This window comes from Lygodium microphyllum, chromosome 19 (assembly GCF_053477565.2).
Source record: "Lygodium microphyllum isolate KBCC chromosome 19, Lygodium_microphyllum_v1.1.10, whole genome shotgun sequence".
NCBI classification, from domain to species: Eukaryota; Viridiplantae; Streptophyta; class Polypodiopsida; order Schizaeales; family Lygodiaceae; genus Lygodium; species Lygodium microphyllum.
The window spans coordinates 17,512,251-17,535,331 of NC_141153.1; the positions used below are offsets into that span (position 1 = coordinate 17,512,251).

The 23,081-nt window shown below is 42.5% G+C and overlaps 1 protein-coding gene across 2 annotated transcripts in view; it reads left to right on the top strand.

Annotated features, from left to right (window-relative positions):
• Nucleotides 1–23,081, top strand: part of APC4 (Transducin/WD40 repeat-like superfamily protein) — a 110,800-nt gene that overhangs the window by 42,466 nt on the left and 45,253 nt on the right. For both annotated transcript variants that reach the window (XM_087699722.1, XM_087699720.1), the window contains exons 5-11: nucleotides 11,004–11,264; nucleotides 11,424–11,516; nucleotides 11,649–11,794; nucleotides 12,023–12,183; nucleotides 12,282–12,382; nucleotides 12,498–12,572; nucleotides 13,879–14,058. In XM_087699722.1, coding sequence (XP_087555848.1) covers nucleotides 11,004–11,264; nucleotides 11,424–11,516; nucleotides 11,649–11,794; nucleotides 12,023–12,183; nucleotides 12,282–12,382; nucleotides 12,498–12,572; nucleotides 13,879–14,058 — 1,017 coding nt within the window. The remainder of the gene's footprint in view (nucleotides 1–11,003; nucleotides 11,265–11,423; nucleotides 11,517–11,648; nucleotides 11,795–12,022; nucleotides 12,184–12,281; nucleotides 12,383–12,497; nucleotides 12,573–13,878; nucleotides 14,059–23,081) is intronic.

Consider the following 23,081-nt stretch of genomic DNA (forward strand, 5'->3'; position numbering starts at 1 on the left):
TTGTTTCTGCCTCCAATTCCATGAGGCCGTCGATCAGTTCGAGTAGTTCTGGTAGCGCCTGATCCTCTATGTTGTCGTCTTCTGGATCCTCACGTCCACTTAACGTTCTCCTGGGTCCCACCAATCCTCAAATTATGCACACTCAGTGTGGTGTCTGTGCGTTTGGTGCGAAATCAGGCTTTCTGCCCTTTCAGTGCACAACCAATGTGGCCTACTGTGTGTGCTGGCTTACGACACTCGAGTGCGATGTCAATGCTACCTTCAGCTCTTGGCCACTGGGTACGAGGTCAGCACACGGCTGCTTGGTTAAAATCTGGGTCTCTGCTGCGTCTCTCAGGTATGTGGGGGTCTGATGTCTGGTCTGCGGTTGCGACTAGGCTGCATCAACACACTCTGCTAGGTTTCCTAGCCACACGGCCAAGTTTTCTATGATTTTCTCGCGCCTACAAGGTTGCACTAGTGTCGGCAATGCGGGTCTGGGCTTAAATTATTAAAATAATGTCAAGAATGCATTCGGCCAAAATTGGTCCGAATGGCAGAGTCCAAATTTCAGAATCGGTGTCCGAACCGTCGAAGTCCGAATGTCTCGTTCGGCCGGGCCGAAGGCCGAATGGCCGAGTTCGAGGGCCGAAGTCGAGTTTGGCCGAATGGCCGGGTTCGGGTGGGCCGATTCGACCGTCCGAACACCGAATGGCCGAATCCCGAATTTGGAGGGGTAGAACCGCCGAAGTCCGAATGGCTAGATGGCCCGTAGGCTGAATTCCGAAGCGCGAAGGCCTTCGTTTGGGCGGCCGGAAGCCCGAAGCCCGAATGGCACGCGGAGGAATGCCTGAAGGCCGAATGCCGAACCCTAGGTTCGGGGCAGCCAACTGCCCGATTCTGGGGTTCAGGCGTCCGAGCGCGTCGGGGTCGGCGCACTTCCGACGATGAAAATGGTGCCGAATCTAGCGTTTTGCTGACGATTAGCTATTTAGGTTGTTAAATACACACAAGGGCATGCCGGGGAAGGGATTTGTATACCTGTAGTACCTCGGGAGTGCGATCGAAGGGCGTCCGCTCCTCTCCTGTGCCTGTAGCTCTCTCTCACTCTCTTTTGCTCTCTCTCAACTAAGTCAGAATGCAAATGAGCTCTTCTCCCCTTACCCCAGTCTTACATAGCATTGCCCAACCACTCTCTAACCTTAGAGCCTTTCCCCGTTGCGATTTCCCCCTTAAAAAACACGATTTTTGCTTTCTTTTTCTTATTGCAACCAGATTTACAGCAGCAAAAACCCTACCATTTCAGTTTCGAATCTTAATCCTATCCTAGCTAATGCTAACAAAAAATCGCAAAACCAAGCATGGGTTGTATTTACCTACTCAAGCACTCATAAAAAAACTCAAAATACTTACTTATTCCAATGATTAAACCTCCTAAATCTCCTATCTATCTCAAGCACCGTTTTGGGCAAAGGCCCTACTCCTATGCTCGATTTGATGCGCGCGGCGCTCAAGGCTCGATTCCGTCTGTCCCGGCAATGGAACCAAAATGAAGGGGAAGCTACGAGCTCTATCTCGAGACCTACGGACCGCTTATCGATCAAGCGTTTCAAGCCGAGCGGCCATAGCTACCTCTCACATAGCCGACGCGCCATGCCTACCTTACAAGTGTAGTGAGCTTACCTTGATGCTCGATCGAGTATCCTCCTCTCTCTTGCACACCGGTAGCTCCACGATCCTTGATGCTAGCTCAAGCAACCTCAATCCCTCTCCCATGAGCTCCATCCTTCATAGCCGCGCGCGCAAGAGAAGAGAAGAGGAGAAGAGAAGAGAAGAAGAGAAGAGGAGATGGTGAAGAGCTTCACCCTCTTGATCCCTCACTCCCACGCACTCACTCCCTTACACTCTCACACTCCCTCTCTCAAGAGCACACACAAGCAAGAAGAAGAGAAGAACTTTTTGCCACACCCAAGAATGAATTTCTCATTCACTTTTGAACTTTATATACATGCCCTCCCTTTTTTTGGGCGGTCATCCCCTTTTTTACAAGGCCGGCCATTGGCCTAAGCCCATTTCTCGTTTCCCACCATTCTAACTTATCCTATTCCCAACTAATGCATACAATTTGCACAGGAGCGAGCCTGGCACTCTTTTACAAGGATTCGGGAGCGCTTCCACACTTAATGGTGCCCCTTTTACTCTTTCGCTGTCTCGGGGCGACATTGAGACTTTTCGGGGGTCGTGCCCGAACATTTAAATTTTCAGGATGCCTTTTGTTTCTTTTATCTTGCGCCCTTCTTTCCATTTTCCCGCTCCTCTGTGCTGCGGTAAATGCCGTAAACAGGCATCACTGTCCACAATCCACTCTCGAGCCTGGGGAGTTGTCATCGCAGCATTAGAAGTTGTCGGTGTAGAGTCCTCAATGATTGCTAAGTGTAGAAAAGCAGTTGATGAGGGTGTAGCCACCGCTCCAGAGTCCTTCGTGTCCTTCTTCTTAGTATTCTTATTGTCTTTGTCGAGGCAATCCTTCTTCCAGTGACTGGTCTTTCCACAAATATGGCAAGTTGATTCCTTCTCCTTGTCCTTCTTGGATTTGTTGTCCTTCTTCTTTTTCTTTTGGTCCTTCCCCTTCTTTTGAGAGGCTTGACCAACCAATGTCTCCGATTTGGAAGCATTCTGTCCCTTCAATTGTTCCTCTTGGTCCAAGACCATAGGAACCAACTCTTTCCACCGAAGAGTTGACTCCCGCCTTGAAGCAATAAGAGTGGAATAAAAAGTACCGAATCGTGGCGGTAACTGAGATAGTAAAGTGATTGCCATGTCTTCGGAGGAAATAGGCGTCCCCGCATTTTAAACCTGTATCTGAAGCTGCCGAAGCTTGTCGATGTGTTCCCAAAGCGAAGAAGAATTATTCACAGACAAAGTCCGCATTTGCACCTCCAAAGAAACCCTCTTTATCAGGGTCATCCGGTTGTACATTTGATCGAGCTCCAGCCATATCTCACGAGCCACCGTCAAGTGCTCGATGTGAGCTATCACGGCTGTGGTGCAAGATAGAAAGAGAAAAGATCGAATCTTGGCATTCAGTTTGTCACAATGAGACCAGGCCTTGGTCAGCTCCGCACGAGCATTGGAAGAGAGTTTGGACTTATCTCTCACCGAGGGCCTATTAATCTCCTCCATCACCAGTTGCGCCAAATCATAAGACTCTAAAATGGCCAACATCATCACCCGCCAGATGTGGTAATTGTCACCATCAAGCTTTTGATCCGTTGGAAGAGCCGGTAGGACAGGCACCTTCTTGTCCATGATTGCCTGGAACTCCAAATCAGTCTCTGTATAGACATGTTGACCTGCAATACCTGAACAAACGCAAAAGCAGCCCCCTCTGAGTGTGAAAACACATCCTTCTAGGATTGATTCCTCCGTTGCCCAAACCTTCTTCACCCGCCGGAGGCGATGAAAAGGTGAAATCTGCACTGGAAGGCCTCAAATGCAGCCTTCCTCCCCTTTGAACAGCAATAACTTGCAGCAAATTCACCGATTAGACTCCTTTCCCGCACGCCCACGCTCGCTTCGGCCTTGATCCGATGCGCAGCCCTCTTGCTCGCCCTCGAATCCTGGAAACGCAGCCTTGTGTCGCGCTGAAATCTCCTCTTTAGATAGGTTCAGCCCTCAGTTAGTCCATCTTCACCGCTCTGATACCATGTCAGAGTGCAGCGATGCGGAAAAGAAGGATAAAGACTGAGAGAGAGTGAACACAAAGAGGAGAGAGAGAGAGAGAGAGAGAGAAAAGGAGACAGTGTAAATGCAGAAAATCTGCGGTGTAGTATGCTGTATAAGAGTGCAGAAATACACAAGGGGGCAGAGGAAATATTTGCATATGTCTTCGACTTGATGACCTCGATCTCCGTCAGCTTGAGCATAGTCTGTCTCAGCCAACAGATCTCAAGATCAGAATCGGAAATCACTGAATAATGTGTCAACAATGTGCTAGAGGACTGCTATGTAAAGCAGTAATAAAAGGCATAAAATAAACATGTCGGCTGCATGCAGCCGATTGCAATAAAATAATGCCAAAAAAACAATCTGACTGCCCTGCAAGCTGCCACATGGCACCTGCGCAGTCTGCACCCTATCCAGGAGATGACTGAAATGCTAACAAATGCATGGGGTAATGCAAAGGGAGATGCAAGATGTCATGCTCATGCAAAATGCAATGCAACGGCGCCACTTGGACAATGCCCTCATAGGGGAATTATTCACTTGCCAAAGTGCCCTTTTACAATCATGTCATCTTGATAGTGCTGGTGAAGTTATAAATGTCCATAAGTACAATACAAAAGAATAAATTAATGAATGAATGTCTAAAAACTGTAAGGATCATCACTGTCACCATTAAGAGTAGCTGTCCCCTCTCAAACTGGTAAGGAAAAGCAAGAGGGGAGCACCCTCTTCTCGTCAATCTGAAGAAGTAGGGGAGAGTATACCCAAGCTGATCCTAGGTAAAAGGTATTGAAGAACTGGTTGGTTGACTGCTTTGGTCAAAATGTCTGTAAAATTGTCTGATGAAGGCACAAACTCTAGGCGGATAGTGCCTAGCTCAACTTGTTCTCTAGAAAAGTGGAAGTGGACTCCCACATGCCATATCCATGGTGTGATGACGAATTGCCCGCAAGGGCAATGGCAGTCTAGTTGCTGCAATAGACAACGGTGGGAGAGTTACAGGGGAAGTGAAGGGTTGCTAGTAAGCTCGTAAGAAAGATGGCCTTCGTGGTGCCATCGAAGAGAGCCCTATACTCGGCCTCGGTCGTGGAAGTTGCCATCGTCTCTTACCTACTGCTAGACCAAGAAATGAGAGTCGTGCCCAAGGTAAAGAGGTAGTCGCCATGGGAACGTTGGGTGTCAAGATCTTCTGCCCAATCAGAATCAGTGTACCCTTGCAAACATAAACAAAAATCATAAGTGAGGCCATAAGAATAAGTACACCATAAATAATACAACACACAAAGACATGCAATCCAATGTGACATCTTAGGTGCTGTGAAATATTAACTGAGTAAGCTAAGTTTGGCCTAGCATGAATTAACCAAAGAAGTTTCCCTACAATAGACCTATAGGTATGTGCATCTGTGAAGTGGGATATGACAAGCCAAGAGCCAAAGAATGCCTTAGACGACGTCTTTTGAGGGAGAGCCGCAGTTGGGCACGGGTTGAGGATATACATTGCAGTGTTAGCAGCCTCAACCCAAAGGTGCTCACAAAGCTTTGCTGCAAACAGCATAGAGTGTGCCATTTCCATGATTGTCTGGTTTCGACACTCTGATTCTATTCTGAGGGGAGAGTTGGTAGAGGTGAGCTGGCAAGAGATGCCATGCTGTGGTAGAAACTTGGAAAAATCGTGGGAGATGAACTCACCATCGCTATTACTCCTCATGCAACCAGCATGATGGCCTGTTTGGTCATGAACTAGCAGCACATAAGAAGAGAAATATGTGAAAGTATTGGACTTATGCTTGAGGAAGTACACCCACATGGATCTCGAATGATCATCCACTTCAAAAAGAAGTACAGCACACTACCCAAGGTAGCAGTGGATGTGGGCCCACAAAGATCAATGTGAATCAATCTAAGAGGCCTCTCAACTCTATGTAGACTGCTGAGGAAATGGGGTATAATGTTGCTTTCTGAGCTGACATGCTCTACAGACATCTTGAGTTAGCTTTAGGCAAGGAAGGCCCTCAACCATCTCACGGCAAGACAACTCATAAAGAGAGTCATAGCCAAGATGCCCTAGGCGGAAATGCCCAAGACGCTCATTGTTCGTAGACTCTTGAGATGTAGCTAATGCTTGGAAGCTATAAAACAGAGAGCCCTCGACTGTTAGCTCGGTAAGAAAATGGGTCATGTGGTATAGGCCATTAGGTTGTGCCTCATTGGGAGCAATCACTAAATCAGTTTGAGAGTCAAGGACCTCGACTGTGGTCATTGGAAAGAAAACTACTTGCCCCAACTGACAAAGGTGTTGAATAGATAACAAGTTCACTCCAAGCTGAGGGACATAGTATACATTGTCCAATGAAGCTAGATCCGAATCCTTGTCGGTGACAAAACTGATGCAACCTTGAGCCTCCGAGGAGTTGTTTCCTACGTGGACCTGCCTGGCTGCAGGGGCTTGGGTATGGAAGATGTCCTCTATAGGAGTCATGTGATATGTAGCTTTACTGTCCACAATCCAAACAGGTGCTGATGTGCTCAGCTATCATGAGTGGGCCTTTGCGGTAACCTTGTCAGGAGGCAACTCATAGATATGGACAAGACTCGTAGCGGATGTCTCTACAGAGACAATGTGGTCCTTTGTAGACTGGTTAGACAAGCTCTTTGGAGTTGAGAATATTGTCAATTGAGATGGTTGACTGGTGGCAGTGTGGGTCTCATCTTTCCACTGCCCCTTGCAATCACCCTGCCGCCCCTGACGGGGGTTGCCCGACTGAGGGGTAGGGGTCTGGAACTTAGGTTTTGGTATTGTGCCTCTTGCCTTTGATCGACACTCGTCGTCAAAATGGACTGCCTTTTGACAATGTTGACAATACCTATTCTTCTTAGTACATTCTGCCACCCAGGTTTGAGTTGAGACTAGGAGATTCCTTGTGATTCCCTTGCTTAGATTTTGATTTTGATTTGAAGTTTGATTTGGTTTACCCTTCCCTTGCTGCCCCTTCCTGAGAATGAGCAACAAGAGCCCCCTTTGAGGGATTATTTATATGAAATTGATCGAACAGTCGTGCATAACGCAATAGCTGACATTCAAGTTCATAGAATGTGGGTAAATTGGATAGAGAAACCACTTGCTGCACAAAATTGAAGTATTTATGCGGCAGCTTGTTAAGAAACAATGTGACTTGATCGTCAGAGGACTTAGGAGTCCCTGTAGTGGAGAATTCGGCAAGGAGACGCTGATACTTAGCCAACTTGACTTTCAAGTCATCCTGGTCAGAGATTTTGAAGTCTTGAAGCTCATGGTCAAGATTTATTTGACAGGTCCTATCTCGAGCCGCATAGCGGTCAGTGAAGTGTGCCCATCGCTTTGACGCTAAGTCAAAATGTTGAAGTTGAAAATGAAACTCAGGCAATAAGCCTTGCACCAACTCGACAATTGCGGAGGCATTCCTAGCCTTCCATGAGCGGGTAACCTTGTATGGAACAAGTGCAAGATTGGGTTGGAGTTTCAACCCTTGCACAAGATCCCATAGGTTCTGTAGGTCAAGGATGTGTCTCATCAAGTTCGACCAAGTTGTAAAGTTTGACTCCTTAAAATGAGTCTTGTCATTGAATGCATGCTTGGTGGAAGATGAGGTAGAACCATGAGGTGTTGGGAATGTGGGCTAAGATGGATATGGAGGATAAGATGGTGGTGGAGGTATCTGAGAAGAAGGAGGGGGAAGAGGTGGGTGGGCAGACAAAAATAGGTTGTGATGCAGAGGCATTGGAATATGAATGTTTCCATAAGGTGCCGGTGGAGGTGGAGGCACTGGGACATGCAAGCCTTGCCCAAATGTCGTCTGGGACACAACATAATGACCAGAGGGTCCACAAGGTAATACCATGGAGGTAAAGTGTAGCACCAACTAATCCACACTCCGGAGAGATTGGGGGAAAATACCTAGGCTGCAATGATCCCGAAAGTGTGTGAGGAAAAGGTGGAACACCACCCGGATGAGGAAGAGATGAGGTCCTAACGGCTATGCCTAAGTTTGAGAACCCCTCCATGTGGTGAATGAAAACATATGTGATCTTACATGAGAGGCAACATGCGGTGCACTTAATGGAGGCTGAAAGGATGTGGCAACGGAATAAGAGGGTGGGATGGGGGGGAGATTAAATGGATTTGTGATAGATGTAGATGTGGGAAATAATGTGGGTTTTTGTCTATTAAATGCATTAAATTGAAATAATGATGATGAAGATGCACCAACTTCATTTTGACCTTTGAAAACAAAATTGTTTGAAGGAAAAGAAGAGGAAGGAGTACTTATAGTTTCTTGTTTCAACTACTTATCTAGTCTTGAGTTCATAAAGAAATATCTGTCTTCCTCATTGCTCATAAATCAGAAATTATTTTGCATACGTACATTATGAAAATCATCCATACCAAGAGGAGAAGGGTAATTATCATTAACAGAATCTGAATTGTTAGAAATTCCTAGCATCGAATAGAATAAGTATGAAGAAAATGGAGTGTACTCTATGTGAGTTTCCACTTGCGGATAGCCAGTCCTAAGTGGAGATTTTGCCCTTCCTGCATGGTTAGTAGATCGGTGCACCGAATCTAAAGGGTAAAATTCAAGCTTACCTTCTATCTGTTGCTAGGCTTTATGCATCAAAATGAGATCGTACTGAGCTACATTGATCCCATAAGGTCGTGGAACTCCATGGTAGTCCAATGTCTGTCCGGCCATGTCAGGAGCTGTTGAAGTAACCTGTGAGGCCCACTCCGACTCGTTTCTCAATGGATTTAGCTTAGATGTGAGAAGTGGTGCGGAAGTAGTGTTCGAAGTCATTGCCCTTCTGTTGCTTCTGCTTCTTGTGTAAAGTTTTCAGATCAAGGCTTAAGTTTCTCTTAGAGAACTCGGCTCTGATACCATGTGAAGAGATACCCTAACATAGAAACACAAATAACACCATACGACAAAGCACAGACTGATAGAAGAACATAGTTAGGGTTAGGGTACCTCAGAGACGATGAACACAGAGAATGAATGAAATGATATGACTATTGAATATACAATGCTCATGTAGCAAACACACTATGTAGTGAATGAATATTGTACCTCGAACTCTTGTATCTCAAGGATCAGGGAAAGGGTAATGAGCTAGAGAATGTGTTGTACTCTGGACGGATCTCGAATTGTAGCAAGACAGCCTGCGGATGTCGAACACCAACAAACACAGCCAAGGAAGGCTGGATTTGATGTAGACGGCAATGCAGGAGAGAGGAAGACTAAAAACACAGGGTGAGGAGAGAGAAAGACTAAAAACGCAGGCTGCAGGAGAGAGAAAGACTAAAGTCGTAGGAAAAAGTAGAAGCAGTAGCCAACATGCTGAAATAAGTTCCGAACAGTGTGTGGTAGGCTGGAAACAAGTGCTAGACTGTTGTAGACAACAATGGCCAGCTTGAACTGCGATGTCCTTCGTGTCTGGGGTGTGGGCAGCAAGCTGAAATTTTTGAAATTTGCAAAAACGAGATTAAGGCTGAATGGAGGGTAGCATACCTATTTTTAGAAAGTTTGGGCCTTCCCATGTGGGTTTGTGCTTACGGGATATAGACACTCTCTAAGAACGCATTTGTTTTTAAATAAATAGGGTTTTTTCCTTAATTAAGCATTTTTGGGACTGTTTAAGTAAAGCTAATACATTTTTAGCTCAACAAGGTCACCCTCTGTTGCCTAGCTGCCTAGTAACCACCTTGTCATCCACACCTTCATGCCCTAGCACAAAGTTTTGCCATGTTAGCTAAGTGGACGTGTTGCTTTTCAAACTATATTGTGTCACTTGTGTGCTATTTGTGGACTGCCTTGCTTATCTTTACGTCGCTTGGCTCACGTTGACCGATTGCCTTGGTTCACATTGCATGAATAGGGTTAAAAATTCATCATTGGTGATCATCAGAGTTGGGGCTTTTGGCCGTATGCCTTCAATCTTTCTCCAATTTCATTGGCAAGTTTGCAGCTTTTGCGAGGTTTGCACAATTTCATCCGAATTGAAGCCTAATTTGGTGATTGGTGCGTCATAAAGCATTATATGGGAAAAAAATTCACAAAATTGTCCAGATTTGTCTTCAAAATTCTTAAACATTTGGGGCTTTTGCCTGATTTCAGCACCCAAAATTATGGGCTTTTACCACGAATCATTCTCTTTGGCTGCCATGCATTGAAGTCCTCAATTTTGGGCCTGTTTGTGCTGATCTAAGTTGACATTCAAGACAAATTATATCTTCGGCACATCTATTGGGCGATTACGTTGGCACTTGTGTGTCTTGCACACTCATCTCCTGCTTGTGAGCCTCATTTTGAGTTAGATGGGGACATTAAGAGCTTTGACACTCAGTCTATCATGTGTTTTGATGAAGGAGACAGCTTTGTGTTCACACTGACAGAGGATAGTTTCCAGCTCTTTGCATTTCTTTTTCAGTGGCTGGAGAATTCGTTCACTCCAGACAGAAGGGGATCTGCATTAATATGCAGTGATCAGCATTTTACTGTGCCACCTGCATTATTTCATTGTTATTTTGCAGGTTGCCCAGCATTTTGGCATACTTTTCGATCAGATTGGCCAGTTTTTGGCATATTTGGCTATATATAGCCTACCTCCAGTGGTTGGTGATGATTCGTCTTTTCAGGTTTTCAGAGCACTCTTGACATTTGGGAAACTCCTCCATCTTCTGGTGTTGCCTTCTGTCATCAGCCTGATCCAGTACCCCAATGATGTCTCGGGCTGTGTGCAGCGACTGATCAGTCCAGCTTTGTATTTCATGTTCTTCTTCCATTGTGCACTCTCACAGATTATTATTTATTTCTGTTGCTACCTACATTTTTGGGGCATATTCAGTGTTCAATTGCACAATTTAAAGCAAGAATTTTGGGGAGAAATCAGTCTCGTTTGCCATATGCTTTCCACAAACTCCACCTTTCTATCCATCTTGTAACCTTTGTGTCTAATTTACTCAAGCTGCTGGTTGACTTCATGTCCATATAAACTTTGAACTTTGCTTTTCCTGTCCCTTTTAAGAGTCTCTATATGTAGCTGAATTTTACTACAACTTTGTTAGGAGAGTCATCTTAGTTTCATCCATGTTCATTTGTAATGCCATAAATGTTGTTGCTGGTATGGAATTCAAATGAAAGAAAGAAAAAAAGAACCAGCTTAATTGAGACAGTCTTAGTGCTATTAGGTTTGTAGATTGATTTTCCTAACATAATCTAGTGTATGGAGGTTCATTTCTGATTATGTTTGTTTCTCTTTAGGGTGGCAGCAATAATCTGTTCTTCTATGAGGATCGAACTCCTCGTTTCTTTCCTGCTCCCTTAAAAGCACCTACAATGCCGGGAACAGCACCTGCATTTGATGTTTCAGGGGGTAGTGGTTCAGGGGATGATCAGCAAACTCCAGCAGATTCAAGAGCAGTGATAAAGTCTACACAGCATCGTGTTAACATACTTTGCAGTGGTGACAAGAATGGTGTCATATGCTTGAATGTATTTGGAGTTTTTCTGATTGGAAAAGTGGTATATTGCCTTCCCTACTGATTGGACTTTTCTTGATATTGAGCTAGCATGCACATTCAAATGTGTTAGTGATTGTTTTTTGAATATTGAAGTTGCACCTTGAACTTTTGGAAAATGTTACAAACTCATAAAGGAGCAATTGATGAAAATATATTGCAGAACCTTTGTAAACTTGAGATCAAACCCTCGTGCTTAGACAACTTGCAAAATAAAGGATTCACTTTCAGACTTGTGAATCCTTTGGTGTCAAAGGTGAGCTGTTTATTGCCCTGTCCTGAACTTAAATAATTTGAGCAGTGATTCCACTCAAAAGGACCAAGGCTGTCCTGTTCTGATATGTGTCAATGTGAATAATTCACATCTTTTCAGTATGATTTTTAACAGGTTTCATTGTCAGAAGACCTTTGCCAAATGGTGGTGTTGTGCCATGGGAAACTTGTTGCTTGCAACACAATTGAGCAACCATTACACAATGATGTGGAGTCTGGTTTATTTTGTATACGCATCAACAGTGAACTTATTGGAGGCAGGTAATGGAATGTTTTTAGAGCTTGGATGGGTGGATGTGTAGGAGAAGGTTAAGCAATATCATTTCTGAAATTATATTTGAGCTAGCAAAGCTATTATGCACTTGTAAGGGCTTTCAAATCAGGTTTGCTGCCTAGTTCTGCTTAAAAAGAAAAATGTGTGTAAGGACTATCAAAATACTTCAGGTGTCATTGAATTTTCAGAGCTTTCTTCTTTTGTTGCACATGCAGGAGCAAAGAGCTCCATCAGGTTGCCCTGCAAGCTTCAAGCATTGAAGAGCTTCTGGATGCCCTTCAGGCATCAATCAATGTTATGCAAAAACAATGGTCTGATGCCATGAGTTCCTTCACTGAGAAGTTTCAGGCTTTGTCAGTGTTGTTGCACGAAAATGGTAAATTGCCCTTTGTTGTTGAAGTTCGTACCCTTGATTGGTGTGGGAACAATCTTGGAATCCTGCAAAGAACTATATGGGCTGATATTTTCTAACAGGTTCTCATGGTACTCCACAAGATGAATTTATGAGCTTGCTTGCCTGCGGTTTACCAAGCATGGGAATACATCAGTTCCTTGCAGTGTCATTGGGGGAAGGGGTATGATGTTGTGACTTTTTCACATGTGGTGCTGGTGGCGTGATAGGTATTTTGTAACGCAGCAACCAATCACAGTACTACTTGTGATTATATTCCAATGTTCAGTAAATTTCAGGGGTTGAAACGTTTAAGCAAGGCAGTGAATGCTGGAGTGCGGGAGCTTCATGTCATTATTTCTGAGCATTTGCAGGTAATGTGTTGGTAGAAGTATGCAAAGCAAATATGTCAGTTCTTTCTTTGTAATCAATGTCAGATGCTGCCCATGAATAAATACATTCAGTAATGGAAGGTGAAAGTGTGCACAGAGATTAAAGAGTGTCATGTTGTGCTACTACTGGGGAAATCTTTGGAAGGTGCTTGCATGGATAATCTGCTTCTTGCTTTAAAATGCATGTGTGGTACACCTTGCATTCCTCATTTTGCCACATGATAGGGCTAGGAAATGGAACTGCCTTGGACAGATGCTTGGAGAATGAATGCAAGTTAGGGTTGTAATCAAGAAAAGGAAGAGGTAGTTGTGTCCATGCGTGGTAGCCAGTGATAGGCAAGATCAGTTCAGATGCCATGTGGATCATGGTGAAATTGGAAATGAGTTTGTGGGTGAGTCAGGACTTTCAGACTAGAGGGAGTATGCATAGTGGAGGATGGGGGAGAGAAGACAAGAAGTCCAGCAAGTCCTTACATAGGCACACATAAGGGAGTAGGGTGAACGAAATATGAAAAAGTAGGATTAATTGGCGTGGCTGTTTAATCTGAACATAGGACTATGGCTCCTAGGTTTGAATCATGAAAATTGATGGTTGGGTTGTGATTTATAATGAGTTTATGTTGGCTTCAGGGTTCCTTTTTCTCCTCTAGCCTTCTCTTTTTATTTTTGAAAGCTTTTATGCCAAAAAATTATAATTTACTTTTTTATGTCTGCAAAGCTTGCTTTCATTAAAATCATATCCAGATGATATCAGAATTAGAAAGTGAGCATGGATATGTGATCTTGACATTTGAGCTGCTGCCTCTACAACATGGAATTTGGAAACAAAACCTAAAACAAGATCCAGATAATATCAGAACTAGAAAGTGATCATGGATACATCGTCTTAAATTGAGGTGCTACAATGGAATTCGGGGACAAGGCTTATAACACCAATTTTAAAAATTTGCATCTCATGCAGTTGGCCAGGCATGTTTTAACGATGTCCTTCCATTTTGTTAAAGAGGACCACTGCTGCTGACTAATTTCTGAGGTGTCTTTGATGTGCCTAAGAGTCTGCAAGTATTGTCCTCATTGCAATAGCCTTCAGAAGTGACATACCAATCTGTTCTTTATTAGTCTCCTTGTTTAAGCTTGGCTCAGTCAAAGCAAGTTGTTTTTAATCAGACTTTTACTGCAGAAAATGTCTATGCATGATTGTTTTGCTACTATTCTCCTAAACTTTACCTGATAGCAACTACAAGAAAGCTTCTTTTCTTGACTTCATACGATCAATTATTTCTCTCAGCCAGTCGCAGAAATCTTGGCCTTCCGAATTGGTGAACTCAGAGGCCTTTCAAGATGGCGGGCAAGAATGCGCAGTATTGGGCTTGATGAAAAGCTTGTAGATCAAGCTATGGAGGACGCTGGCATGGTTTTGGTGCAAGTTGAGCGTCTTCTGCGCGTTGTATCAAACATAGCTGGCCAGGTCCTGACCTGTATCCTTCTGATTGCTTTGAAATTGTATCATATAAGGAAAAAAATGAATGTCTTGGTTGAATATTCTGTGTTGGGACTGGGGGATTCTTGTTGCTTCATGGAAGCACTCACTTTGAAAGGATGTGAAATAATAAAGATGAGCTGCTTAAGGCTTAACAGAGGGTCAAAATAATTTGAGGAGGAGAACTTGGAAGAAAGGGTAGTGTGTTAATAATTGGAATAGCAAAAGCTTGCCTGGTGTTATCCTTAACAATCTTACTTTTCAAATCGACCCTAGTAGCTTGTCTTGTCAATCTGATTTTGTGGTCTTTCTTCTTGAGTGATGAACTGTCCATGATTGAAGGTCCTGGGAGAAATTGGAAGATGTGACCCTGCGATGATCTTGTGCACTAAAAGGAACTTTGATGTTCTAACTACAGTTGGGATGCCTTCGCAACCTTTGACTATTTGCTGGAGGATGTAAACAAGCATTTAAGTTCCAAGACAAACTAGTCTAGTTCACCCCTAGCCACAAATCATCCCCGTATTTTGCCACATTCGTGGGTTTGGTCCTCCAAGGCCTCTGTGGTGTGTATCCTGTCTCTCTCTTTCTTCTCCTTTTTCAGTTTTTTCCTTTTGGTGGTGGTTTGGGGGGGGGGGGGGGGTGAGAGTAGAAGCAATCATTGACTTTGAGATGCTCCAACAGAATAGATGTAGAATCATGCTTGCCAAGTCTATCTTTGTCGAGCTTGCACATTCAGCACTGTCTTAAAGTTCTTTACTTACTGTCTCTAAATGAAAAATAAGATGTTTACACCACTTTGATCTAGCTTCAATTTAAAATCTAGATGGTGTGACACTAAAAGGGGAAAGATATAAATCACCATCCAAGACCTAAGCACCCAACAAGAGTTGCAAACCTACTAGAAACCACCACACACCTCAAAGCAAGATGATAATGAAACAAGAGTTGGTGCTCATTTCATAGAAGGTATATTTATACAAAATCATAGTCATAGCCTCTTGTAGCTCCAAGCAGGGTACAACACCACAACTTTTATGACCGCCGTTAGGGGAAGATGGTGTGTAAGGGCATGCCCATGATACGACTCTCTTCAATGAATTTGGTATCTACCACTTTGGAGGACAATTATTTGGCAAATTCTTCTCTTTGGGAATAGAAAATAGGAAGCAACTCTCCACATCCGACATGATAGCACCTTCATACTCATGGTCCTCATCCAAGAAAATCAAGCTTTCAAGTTTCAACCCAATGCTCTCACACCAAGAGTGTCAACATCACAATCCTCTAGAACTCCAAGCAAAGTGAGCAAGTAGAAACCCTCAAGACACCTTGGAGAGAGCCCAATTCTGAGATATTTCCAACTTGCAAGGGCTCAACTCTACGAGCCACTCCCATACTTGCACGAGCATGCTTCTTGTCATTGGGCCTTGACACGAACACATACGGCTTTCTCAACTCCACGCATCAAATGCCAACATGGCAATGCCACATAAACTAGCTTCAAACTCTTTGTCTTTCAAGTTTCTTCTATCATGGCCTCTATTACTGTCGCATGGAGACCTTCCTCATGTTTTTTTTTCTTCCTCATGGTTGCCTCTTTGATGATTACTCTTCCCTTGTTGAGAAATCAAGACATTTCGTACATTTCTTCTCCTTCATTCCTATTTTGGTTTCCATTTACAGCCCCAAAAGAGCTTTATTTGGATCATTAGTTAGTGTTTGAGTGTCACCTGAGAAAGCTTGAGCACCACCCTAGAGACTTTAGTGGGTGCCACTCCTGAGAGTTGGGGCATCACTTGAGATAGTCCGTGCCTATAAATATGGCACTAATTTCCATTCTCCATCCCACACATTCATTCCTTCTGACACTTTGGCTCTCTCTTCTATATTCTTCTCTCCTTTCTCCATTCTCTCCACTGCTGTTCATACCCCATGAGGAAGACATTACAGTTTGTGGCTTCTGCGTCCATCTCCACCTAGTGTTTTGCAGCCTATATCATCTGGCGTAAGCCTTCCCCACCCGGTGTCATCATTAGGCTTGCATTTGCAGCAGTTTCAGTCCATCTACAACAAGTTACACCCTCTTTATCATCCCTACATCGGATACTTGCGTATTTCTATTTTCATCACTTCTAGAGAGCTGCTTAGTAATCACCTATTTGTAGCCACTTACACAGAGATCTTCATCAAATATTCTTGCATTTTCTTCTCCAAGTGGCCACCCAACAATCGCCTTGATAGCAGCCATCATCTCTAAGAGATTTCAGCATATCCTTCATCTCTAACAGCTCTTGAGGAATGCATTTTGCTCCCTCTACAATTGACTGTCCTTTCCTTCACCATTCAACATTATCTTTGATATCCTACTCTCGGGGGATTGCATTTTGCTTCTTTCACTATGCAAATTCCCTTTAGGTACATTTGCTTGATAGACATGATAGTATAGTCATCTTTAGGGCTTTGGCTCCATTGTATTTGCTTGATTCACTTAGCATGATTCATTGATTCATCATTCATCATTAGACAGGATAGTAGAGTCATCTTTAGAGCTTTGGCTTCATTGTATTTGCTTGATTCATTTAGTATGATTCATTGATTCATCATTCACCCTTGTCTTTGTGATATGGTATGAGTGCATATCATTTTGTCAATTGCAGGCCACATGTAACCTACGTAATCGTACTTCTTTTGCATCACTTACAAATATACACTGCATACCATCCACGTATCCCATACATGCATTGCAAATGTACATCACATCAAAATGTCTATTTCCATGTATTCCATATATGTCAATAACCTTGCAAATGTATAGTTTTAGAGCATAGGTGCAAACCATACCATGTGCATACCAACTCATAGTGACTAGTACACAGAATAGTGATCCCAATGGCATAAATATTTTCAACATACAATACTCTAAGTGCAAACCAAGTACATTCGAGATCCACTACATAACCGAGGTGTCCATCACTAGGGGAGGGGAGATGCAACTTTCCCATTGAGCATTAAACAAAACTTTGAAAGAGCCCGATCCTAAATTGCCTCGAACTGAAACACATCAAGGTAAAGTGCATCACTGGGGATAATGTGCTAGGTCAGCCTCCTCTATCCAATTGAATTCTTTCATAGGTCAAACAATGTTGAAGCTTCACTAAGAAGCACATGAAAAGTTTACCTCTAACTTTACTTGCCTCGAAACCTCAACTAGGTTCTAGGCCTGTGTCTCTTTGGAGCACACAGATCCTCGGAACTTTCACATTGCTACAATTCTATCTTAAGTAGCATGAAACCTCATATCCAGTTGACTAGCCCGTTGTGTATACCTAACGTGCTAGGAGCACTTGATACATTAGGAAACAATCTTATTTGCATACTTTGGACCGTTGCAATGCGATTGTGCATGGGAATTTGCATGCTACCAGCTATACCGACATACATTTTCCCTTACATTGCATGCATTAATAATTGCATTTGCTTCATGACTAGCACTATATAGAGCCTTTGCATAACCAACATTATTACCATGAGTCCCAAACATAGTGGGCTGCATATATGCATTGCCAAACTTGCTACTTTGTGCCCCAACATCATGCCAACATTGCTATACATGGGGTCATGCATATTATCAGCCATACTTGGATATATTGGGCCTTGTACACCACACATTGGTTGTTGCAGACCGTAAAGAGTCGTGCCATACATCCTTGCATGTTGTCCTTGACCCACCATAGCATGGAAACTAGTGCCACTGAAACCAGCCTTCCTTCCGTGGATGGGTGGTAAATCTTTGATTACAACTTAATTATAGTAGCAAACAATTAGTGCAAAATCTTGGATAATGCATACTCAATTGGTTCCAAAATTGGCGCCCCTTTTGGTATTTCTTTAGCTTTACTGAAGAAGAAGTTGATTTACAATGGGATTCTCCCAATCCCTTCAGTATTCTAACTCCCCTTACTGTTCAAAATACGAGCAAGTCTTTAATCTAATTTGCCCCTTGATTTCGGGCAATCAGTTGGCCTTCATCTGCTTTGATGGAGATGAAAAATTCCCCAAATTCAATTATTTGCTGGTTCCTCCACTTGAATAGGCTAAAACAGCTTCAGTCCTGTTGAATCCAAGTCTTGGAGCTTCCAATTTCTAGTACGCTTCTCGAGGTTGTTGCTAAACCCTAATTTCTGCTGCAGATTAGGGTTTACAGTAGAGAAATCTGAAATTTCTCAGCCTCCAAGGATCCAAATGCTGAGATCTTTGGAGCAAAGCTAGAAAAGACTGGGAGATGAGAGGGAAAGCTGTAGACAGAAAATTCAGATTTTTATCGTGAAGAATGAGTGAAAATTAATCATTTACTGCTGCTGCCTTGTCTCAACAGCCTATAGATGTTGTCTCCTACTGTTGATTGGTCTTTTCCTGCCCTTGGCAGCCTCAAAAGGTCCTCCAATGACTGCAAATCAGACCAATAGTCTCCCCTCCCTCTCTCTTGCAGGCTGAATTTATAAAAATGCCTCTCTCCAGCCTCTAAAGACGTTTTTCAGTCTTGCATGGGCATTTATGACAAGTGACAGCCTTCCCGAATAGTTTTTTCAGCATTTTTCATAATTAAATATTAATTTTCAGCCTTTAAATATTGAAAATTAATCTAATAATTCTTTTGGTGCCTTGAAAAATAATCTGATTGGCCAATAATTAAATTGGCTAAGCAACTTCTATTCTCGAGTGTCTCTGTGCCATCTTTGACCATCAGATTGGTGTTAGTTACCATTAAATGCCACTTCTCTAGTGTCACCAATTGACACTTATGACCAAATGGATGATCTATGCCAATAACTGGCACTAGATACCACCAAGTACCTGTGCGGCATAACTTATAGCAACTTTTTCCTTTGACATCTCGTGATTTCTTTGGGTTATGGACTCATAAATTTACTTTAACCCCAGTTGCACCTCACATGTGCAACATTTACTTAATCATGTGATTAAAAATTAATCCACATGTTAAGTGAGGTTTCAAAAATACATGTCCTCATGACAGCCACCACCAAAGTACCGTGGCTGCCTCATCATTGCATGCATGCCCTGCTATCTAAAGAGTATTAGATTGGCACTTACAAGTTGGCCTTGCATATGCATCAATCGCTCCACTAGTATCATTTGTTTATGCTCACTATTCACATTTAGAACATCATATTGTTGTAGTGGCTCTCCCTTTGGTTCATCTTATTATCTTGTAGCTCATTTGTTTATGCTCACTAACCACATTTAGAACATCATATTGGTGTAGTGGCTCTCCCTTTGGTTCATCTTATTGCCTTGAAGCTCTTGAAGGCAAAATTCTCTTCTTGTCCTAAATGCCCTCCTTTAAGGGTTTCAAAAAGTGCATGAACTAAGAATCATTCGCAATCACATAGACATTTCAGCTGTTGTCCTTAGTTGCTTTTCAAAGTGGTCATCAAATTCCTCGTCCTCTCACTGGTCATTAGCTTCAAGAGACCTAGAATTATCCACATTTCGGTCAAAACCAACATTATCAGCTTGTTGCCCATGCGGAGTGCCTCGTCCAAGATTAGGGATTGCATTTTACCCTTCATTATGTGCATTTTCACAATGAGATGCATCATTGTTGGTTAATCCTATCTCATTGTAAGATGACATACTTGCTGTAAATGCATAATTGAACGCAATTTCAGCACTTGAGCAAAACTTCTAGCCTTCAATAAGGTGCCTTGGGCTCAACAAGTTGAGGGATTTGATGGCATCCTAGTGACGGAACCATGGAACTAGCTTTCCTCCTTAGATAGGGTGGTGAATAAGTTGATTTAACTTTGATCATAGTAAGCATAAAATTCACATAAACTGAAAATGCACACTTCAAGACTTTAATCTTAAACTATGGATAGCTTCTTTGTTCCAAAACTGGTGCCCCTTGCAGTATTTCTTTAGCTTCTATTGCAAATGGATGGAGTCCAACTAAGATTCATTAACCTCCTCCGCTAATCCAAGTGTTATTGACTCTCATTTATGACCAACAAGCCTTCAAACCAATTTGCTTCTTGGTTTGCTTGGGGATTGGCCTTCATCTTGGTCCTTGAAAGACAAGTTAAGCCCCAAATTTGATATTGGCTGGTTGGCCTTTTAAAACTCCTTGAAATTCTTTAATTTCAATTGTTGAAATTCAAGTCCTAGGCCCTCGATTCTGAGCATGTATCCAGAGGTGGCTGTTAAACCCTAATTTTCGTTGTAAATTAGGGTTTACAGCAAAGATTTTCCAATATCTGCATCTCTCATGAGTCAAATGTTTGGATTTTTGTGAAATAACTTGAGTGATGGTTGTAGGATGAGAGAGAATGATATATAGAGAGAAATCTTAGAGTTTCATCGTGAGAGAAAAGCTGAAAAATTACTGTTGCCTTGCTCAAACAGCAATGGAAGTTGTCACCTATAGCTTAGGATCACCAGAAAGGTGGCTATCCCCTCTTGTATGCTATCACTTGTACTAGAAAAACCTTGGGCTATTGTCACCTATGCCTAGAAGGCTCCAAATTGCTATTACTTGCTATAGGATTGGTCCTTGGTGGTAAAAAATCACAGTAGCGGCATCTCGTTGCTCTCTAACAACCTCCTTCTCTCTCACAATGGCTGAAATAGACTTCCATCAACCCCTAAAAACGTTTTTTCCCCTTGCATGGGCAAGTTTTGCCAAGTGGCAGCCTTCTAATCTCCTTTGCGAGTATTATCTAGCTTCTACTGCCCACAAAAATAATTCCACCGGCCAATAGTTAAATTGGCTAGGCCAATTTGTCTTCCAAGTATCCCTAAGTAGTTACTAGCTCTTAGATTGTCATTAATTAATTAATTAATTCCTAGTTAGTAATATCACCATTGACATTAATGGCTAATAAATTGTTCTAGGTCAAAATTTGACACCGTGTACCACCTAGTATCCGTCAAGTATGACTTATTACAACTTTTGCCTTCGGCACATTAACTAATATTTCGGGGTCTTGGGTCCTGCACTATGAAATAATTAACTTGCATGTCACATGTGCGAGTTGCATAAGCATATTTGATTAACTTTCAATCAAATGTTAAGCAAAGCAATAAAATTTCACGTCCTTATGACATTTTGCCATACATACGAAAAGAACCAATATCATGATCAATCATAACAAGAAAGACATATTGAGCTAAAAATGCATTATATGTCGATTAGCCATATTGAACAGCCTCAAAACAAGCTTAGTTAGTTAAATTACCAATTTTTCATTGAAAAGAAATGCGTTTCAAGAGAATGCCTTTGTCCCATAAGCCAAACCCTAATTTGGGAGGACCTAGCCATCTATAAATAGGCAAGCCACTCATCACTTAGCCTCAATCTTGTTTTTGCAGATTGTTGGTGCCTAAACTCTGCTGTCCACACCCTGCACAAAGGATCTCAGTTCGAGCTGCTGCCTATTGCTGTTTGCTATTGGTGCCAGCTCCTAGTAAACCCCAAATTGTTGGCGACTGCTGTTCAGCCTTTCTCCAATGCTGGCAATTTCTGTTTCGACCTTTCCTATGGCTGGTGACCTGTTTCCAGCCTGTTTGAGCATGACTCAGCCTGAGTTTACTGCTGGTTTCTCTTGGCCAGTTTGTGCTTTCTGCATAGCAGCCTGTACAGACAGCTGATGTCATCATCCAATCTGCTTGTGTCATCATATGGGATGTGCTTTGCTGTCTACTTAGCTGCTACATCATCAACATTGTTGCATTTTTCTGTTCTCACATTGGGTGGCTCCGTTTGACACTGATCTAGCCATCTTTGAGCTGTGTTTGCTGCTGCCAGACATATTTGGTGATTGTCTATTGCGTTTCAAGAGCTGTCAGAGTATGACACACTTTGTTGCTCATATTGTTTACCCTAGTCATAGAGACACAAGTGTTCGGGGGTCAATATTTCACCTAGCGTAGCGTGTTTGTTGCATTGAGCATTGTAGTTATTGATTATTCAAATTTCTTTCATCTTATGTGTTCATTTTCTATGTGTGAACCCTAACCTTGATTGTGTTTCTTTATCAATCAGTGTGTCGGTCATAGGATTTGGTTTATATTTTGTAGTAGAGCATTTTTTTGTAGACAGATTCCCTAGCAAAGTATCTTGGATGTCTCACATATTGAGACATACCTTCTTGTGCCAACAACATAGAGTATGCGTTTTCAAAATTCCATGCATCTCCGAACCATGACTCACGGCAAACTTCGCATTTATTCATTGAATGCATTTGGTACATTTTGAAGTTGTACAACATCCAGTTTTGGAGTTACATGCTGTCCAGAAGCATCAAGGGGGGCTTTCCCTTTTTTATCCTTGCTGCCCTTCTTTGATGACTGCGTAAATTCAGCAAGCCATGGGTTGTTGGTAAGTTGAGACAAAGTACCCATTGTTGTTATGCATGTACACCTTTTCCATGTAGCTATGCAAACCTTAATCTTTACTGTTTACAATCTTAGGGTTAGCAAAATCCCAATAGCAATACAACAGGTCCTAAAGTCGAGGCTCTAAACATTAATTTACATTACCAATGTGAAGCATGGAGTGAGAGAAGGAATAGGAGACAAAAAGTGTACAAGAGTTGTCCATGCTTGTAAGGTCATTAAATGCTATTGTGAGCCTCTAATCGGTGTCTAGATATTGTTGTTGGATCAGGTCACTTGTTGCTGATTGACCTTTAGTAGTTGCCTTTGTGCCCCTAATTGCCCTCTCTTGTCTCTTTCTAGCCTTACATGGCTTTGTTTATAGCCAAATGCCAAGTGGTAAGTCCATGCAAACTCAGTTTCTATAATTGAGTTTCTAGCTATTTTCAATTTGGTAAATTGAAGAACACTTGGCCCTACCCAAGTTTTGGCCATTATCTAGCCTCAATTTTAAATTTCTAAGCCGTATGAAGCGCAAAGTGTTTGACATTTTCCAATCCAAGACATTAAATATTTAGTTCATTAATCCTGACATCGTCAAAAGTCAATTCCAA